The 6,223-nt window shown below is 44.4% G+C and overlaps 1 protein-coding gene across 5 annotated transcripts in view; it reads right to left on the reverse strand.

Annotated features, from left to right (window-relative positions):
• rnf111 (ring finger protein 111) overlaps positions 1 to 6,223 on the reverse strand; it is a 71,308-nt gene that overhangs the window by 8,241 nt on the left and 56,844 nt on the right. For 2 of the 5 annotated variants that reach the window (XM_017711658.2, XM_017711655.2), the window contains exons 6-8: positions 5,318 to 5,667; positions 2,255 to 2,495; positions 83 to 452 (exon numbers count right to left, since the gene is read on the reverse strand). In XM_017711658.2, the coding sequence (XP_017567147.1) occupies positions 83 to 452; positions 2,255 to 2,495; positions 5,318 to 5,667 (961 nt within the window). Of the gene's footprint in view, positions 1 to 82; positions 453 to 2,254; positions 2,499 to 5,317; positions 5,668 to 6,223 lie in introns of all 5 variants that reach the window. The other 3 variants (XM_017711657.2, XM_017711654.2, XM_017711656.2) reach the window with 2 other exon arrangements.

Consider the following 6,223-nt stretch of genomic DNA (forward strand, 5'->3'; position numbering starts at 1 on the left):
AAATAAACCTTATGAAAACAAAAATCTATATTACAGTATCTAACTTCTTCAGTGGCCATGATAAAGCAATGCTTTAACTTACGTCGGGTGCTGCATCATCCTGCGTCTCTGGGCCTCCATCCTCTGTAGGATCTCATGCTGGTGGAGCCTCTGCACGGGGTTGGGGCCCAGCACAGGCAAGTGGTGCGACAGGGCCTGGTGCTCGGGGGCCAGGTGCTGGGTCAGGGGGGCGCTTGAGCCTGGGAGATGGTGAGGAGGAAGAGAGGGGGGAGGGGCTGGAGGCACGGTGTGGCCTGGGCCGTGAGAGGGCAGTGGGGTGTGGAAAGGGAGGACAGGGTGAGGGATGACGTAATCGCCCTGCGGAGGGGGCTGAGGAGGAGGAGGGGGATTGCCGTGCGAATGAGGACAGGAAGAGGAGGTCTGATGGTGCAAGGAGCGTGCTAGAGGACCATCTGTAAACAAAGAGAGAGGGAGGAAAAGAGAAAATGAGAGGCTATTATAATGAGAGATTATTGCATATTTCAACAAATCTGAAATGCTTCAGCCAAAACTAAGATTTACGGAATTTTCCCCTTAGCACAAAATTTAATCAAATCAACTAAGACATGTTAATATCTGACGTTTGCTTCTTTAGTTTTGCAGCGGACCTACAAGGCTAATGTACCCAACACATTGAAACATTTCAGTTAACAGTTTGGCACTATGAAAGCTGAATGCCTAAATCATTAAACAAACGAGTCATTTCTAATGAACTTGCGTGTTTTCTGACACTGTATGACACTTAACAATACAAATATACTAAAATAGCTGAAAACAGTAGAAGCCAAGTTAAAGCCTGCATTTGTTTATCTGGTGTTACATTAACCTTGTAGCTCCAGGACAAAACCTGCAGACACCAAACGTGTCTTGCAAACTATATTTAAGGTAGGAAGCAAAAGTTTTAACAACCATCTTGCTGTATCTTGTGAATTGAAACTGTTGAAATGTTGGCTATATGGACTGCACCCTATCTGAGTACTACACACCTCCATCAGCATCACACTGGCATGCGTGAAAACTCAGGAGTGGAAATGATTTGTTGATTGCTGAGGGGCCAATGAGAGAGAGGGGAAAAGAGAGAAATGGGGGAGGGAGAGTGAGAGAAAGACAAATGGGGGAAAGGGGTATGATAAAGGGAAAGAAGGGAAGGGAGAGGAGAGAAAAGCTGAGAAAGAGTGAGAGAAGGGGGAAAGGGGAACGATGGGGAGAGAGACAGGAAGAGAGACAGAGAGACAACGTCTGAAGGGGGGAGAGGGCATAAGAGGGATGTAGAGAGTAAAAGAGGGAGTAGGTAGAACAGAGAGAGAGAGAGAAAGAGGAAAGAGGGAATAAAGAGAGAAAAGGGGGAAAAAGAAAAGGGGAAAACAGGAAGGGAAAAATAGGAAGGCAGACTGAGAGAAAGAAAAGGGGGAATTAGAGGGAGAGATAGGAGGAAAGAAGAGGTGAGGAGAGAGAAAGGCTGAGAAAGAAGTGAGAGAGCAGAAAGGAGGGAAATGGGGCAGGCTGAGAAACAGGGGTAGAAAGGCTGAGAAACAGGGGTAGAAAGAGTATGAGAAAGTGAGTGGGTAAAGGGGAAGACAGAAAAACAGAAATGATGGAAGAAAGGGAGAAGAGAGGACAGAGAGAGAAAGAAAGGGGGAGACAGAGAGGGAGAAAACAGGCAGGTGCACCAGTGCACAGCAATTACCCCTATAAATACAGGCCCACCAGGGACCCCGCCACACTCATTCACATTCTACGTGCCTCTGTTCGGAAGAGAAGCGGCAATTAAAGCCGACTGCTGGGCATACGCTACCTGCGGCACTTAACACATTAAACATCAGGTGCTTCACCTAATTACCATTAGCACTGAAGTTTGGATGAGCGCGCATTTCATCGGTTTCATACGACCCCCACCAAAACAAAAAAACAGAAGGGGATCACATGAAAGCTGGCTCGCTGAACTGTTACAGCCAAAACAGCATATTCATTAACTCATCACTGCTCTCCAAGTGGACAAAAAGTAATTAAAAGTTGTCAAACATCAACTATGGAATAGTTTCAATATCTCACAGTTTCTACGGTTACATCAGTAAAACACAAACTATTAATATGAAAAGTGATTCCAAACTTTTACATGGTAACATATAAAGATATAAATTCAATCATCATACATAATATTCAGTCATTCGGGATGAGACTCTCTTACAAATGAAGAAGTCAGTGTTGTACTTACAGGAGGGATGCATGTAGTGCCTGCAGGACGAGAGCTGAGGCTGAGGCTGGGGCACCATGGCTGGGCTGAAAGTGTCAGCAACGCTCGGCTGACTGGGCCCCGGTGCAGCCTGGGAAACGTAGACGGGAGGTCGTGAGGTAGAGCCCGGACAGCAGGGGTCGAAAGCAGAGGTGCTGCTGAAACCAGTACTGTTAGAGCCGTTACTGCGAACAGCACTGCTACTGAGATCAACGGGCAGGGTCTGCTGAAAGAGAAGGACCGAGCATGAGAATGTGTTAGCATTTCTTTTGTCATGTTTGCGTGTACATGTGTATGTATTTTTTTTTTTATATGTGTATTTTGTCCATTTATTTTGGTCCATTCTTAATGAATTTTACACACAATGTGAAGGATAACATGCATTTTTACATTATGTAAAAACCCTGAAAAACAGCAAAAATGAAGATACAAGGTTCAGCGACATACATTACACACCAACACCGGAAAAAACCCACAAAAATCTGCAAATGGAAACTTTACAGGTGATGGAAAAACACTCGGCTTGTGAGGTAATAAGACATTATTATATTAAACATATTAACCTCTTAACATCCCAGGCCCATCACATACAAAGGCTTATTATTCAGTTACTACAGGGACTTCAATGCAATTCAATTCAACGGTTGAGCTATTCTTAGATTACAGAAGTGTGTAATGGCCTGTTAAGGGGTTAAAGGCCACATTTAATGTTTTATTTTAAATTCAGCAAATAAGATGGAGAGAGGGGAGGAAGAGGAGAGAGGGGGGGGGGGGGGGGGGAGGGAGGGAGGGGAGAGAGGGGGGGGAAGAGAGAGAGAGAGAGAGAGAGAGAGAGAGAGAGAGAGAGAGAGAGAGAGAGAGAGAGAGAGAGAGAGAGAGAGAGAGAGAGAGAGAGAGAGAGAGAGAGAGAGGGGGGGGGGGGGGGGGGGGGGGGAGGGAGGAAGGGAGAGAGAGAGGGGGAGGGAGGGAGAGAGAGAGAGAGAGAGAGAGAGAGGGGGAGGGAGGGATAGAGGGATGGAGAGGGGGAGGGCAGGATGCAGAGTAGGAGGGCAGGATGCAGAGTAGGAGGGAGTGAGTGAGTGAGTGATGAGGGAACTGGAGGGAGAGAGGGAGAACAGGAGGGAGAGAGAGGGAGGGAGAGAGAGAGAGAGAGAGGGAGGGAGGGAGGGAGGGAGGGAGGGAGAATGGGAGAGAGAGCAGGAGAGCAGTTAATTAACCATTAGCAGAAAAAAAAAAATTATGTTAATTATCTGAGAAGTGACCAATCACTGCTTCGACTTCTATCAAAAAGAGCCGGTAACCCCAGAAACGAAACAACAACAACAAAATTAAAAAACAGAGAGACGGAGAGAGCGTGTCAGATTTGAAAATGCTCTGTAAGGCTCCCCATATCTAATCTCATTTAACGCTTTGATGAATAAAACATGACCCAGTACACCTCATCCAAGAGCCTCCTGCCTGTGCATATCTGATCTCTAGCTAAAGGCTCCGACTGCTCACAGCCCACATCATCAAAAGCCACCAGAGTTCGCCTAATGCATTCAACATGGAAACGACATCCTTTACTCGCTAACGCTGACGACTCCTTTCTGAGCGCTTTGCCCCCAAACTCTCCTTGCATAATTGAACAGTGTGTGTGTGTGTGTGTGTGTGGTGGGGGGGGGGGGTTGCAAAATTGTTGATGGACAGCGACATAAACAAACCTCATTAGTCATGAACACTCCCCTTTGATTATAATAGAATTCAGCAGCTCCAGCAATTAGCTCCATGTGAATTATTTAGAGCTCAGCTATGCTGCAAGGGTGGCTTCAAACAACAGCCATGTTTTTTTTTTGTTTTTTTTATTCACCACCCCACCTTAAAAGGGGGGGGAAGGGGAAAAAAAAAAAAAAAAAAAAAAAAAATCAAAAGGTGCTTTGTTTTTTTTCCCCCTTTTCATCATCCAAACATAAAGGGCATTTCAAAACTTCAAATGGAACCACGTCTTTATTCATTTCAAATGAGAGCACATGGTGCCTATTTCAAAAAAGTACTGTAAATATTAGACAATACATTTCACTGTCACCTCCCCATCATGACGCTCCCACAAAAATGCTGCCATTCTTAACCAGCCTGAGGTCAGATGTTTTATGAGAGTAAATAAAAATGAACTTTACTTAGTATTTACTTACACAGTGTAGACAGAAACTATAAACCTTAGTGTTTCAGATACTTATACTTTAATATTTATACTTTATCTTGGAACAAAAGGTACTTCAATGATCAGCAATTACCAATTTGTAGCCTTGTCTTGGAATTTGATCACATCTATTCACAAATACAAAGCACTCTGGATGTTAATTTCATTATAAACATCCTTTATTATGAAGTCAACAACAGCAGAGTTCATTCTGTGCAAGAACCTAAGATTATCTTATTATTATTCTAAAATTATTAACGGGCCAACATCATAGAAAAGTGAACTGTCCTTCTATATTTAAATAAGAGAGTCTGATGAAATGAATATAGATTTTAAAAATGTACTATTCACTCTAGATCCCATTTGTCAAACACAAGGCCTGCAGGCCAGTTCAGGACCTCAACACAGTTCTCTACGGCCTGCAGAAGTATTTTCATTTTCTATTAATATTAGCCTGGTTCACAATGCACTGCAGTACCCAGCATGCACTGCAATGCTATATACACTCCGACTCTCCTACCCCAACGAGTGCACTTAACAATATAAACACTTGCCAGCTCAGCAGCTCAGAAACTTAGCCTAAGAATTAGTAAACTTGCAGTATAGAAAGGATGCACTGCAACAAAACAGTCAGTTTAATTATGAAAGATAAAGAAATGCTGAAAATGGTCACCTTTCAATAAACTCTGGAACTTTTGGCAAATTAAACCCCACAAACATAAATGTATAAGAACATGGGTCAGTTATTATTACATTATTATTATCATTAATTATCTGAAACGAGTGCAAACAGAGTGAGTATTTTTGAAATTAAACACTTTTGGACAGTTTGTAATTAAGTAATTAGAGTGAGGGTGCTGTGGTACCTGGTCGTGGTACTGGCTGCTGCTGCTGACGGCGCCGCAGGGTGCAGGCACAGCGCTGGGCCGCTCCAGGGGGCAGCTGGGCTCAGGGAAGGCCAGGGATGAGGAGGTGGGGCCTGTGTGGTGGTGATGGTGGTGGAAGTGGTGCGAGTGGCTGTGGGAGTGCTGAGCAGCAGGCTGCTGCAGCCCGGGCTGCTGCGTCGGTCCAGCCTGCATACACCCTGAGTGAGAGTGACCCAGGGAGAGGTGCCCTGAGGAGGGTCCACTGCAGGGTGAGTGCTGGGGGCAGCAGGACGGCAGCCTAGGCATCGCTACGCCTCCACTCTCACTCGATGAACCTCTCCTACCGTCTTCTGATGCCAAAGACCAGAAAGAATACTCATGAAAAAGTCTATAATTACAAAACTTTCTCACAGAAACAATAAGTTCTGTCAACAGCTATTCAGTTTAACAGATCTGGGCTACTAATTTAGAAATAATAAAGAAATAAAAACAGACAATGTAGATTCAATGTTCCCCCTCACCTCCCATGTAGATCATCAGCCAAGACATGTTTGGTGTAGGTTCACTGGCTAAAATCACTACACATTTGCCTCAAGTCATGCCAAGTTTCTGCTTACAGATTTTGGAAAAAACAATCCCTTTAACAGGACCGAGTTAAAGGAACAGTGATTTCAAATTTACAGTTTTGGACCTCATTTCAGACACAGTCAATCGGCCAAAGCATGTTTGGCGCGCAAATTTTGTCTCTTTAGTTATGACCAAGGCAAACACAAACATGATAGTCTCCTGTATTTTTTAATGTAAATACATCCCCAAAAGGTCTCAACTCACTCAAACCGCTTCCAGGCTGGCATCATTGTCTATTTTACAGCCGCACACTCTCACACATGCATGTGTGACCTCAAA

The sequence above is a fragment of the Pygocentrus nattereri genome, chromosome 25, assembly GCF_015220715.1.
Source record: "Pygocentrus nattereri isolate fPygNat1 chromosome 25, fPygNat1.pri, whole genome shotgun sequence".
Classification (NCBI taxonomy): domain Eukaryota; kingdom Metazoa; phylum Chordata; class Actinopteri; order Characiformes; family Serrasalmidae; genus Pygocentrus; species Pygocentrus nattereri.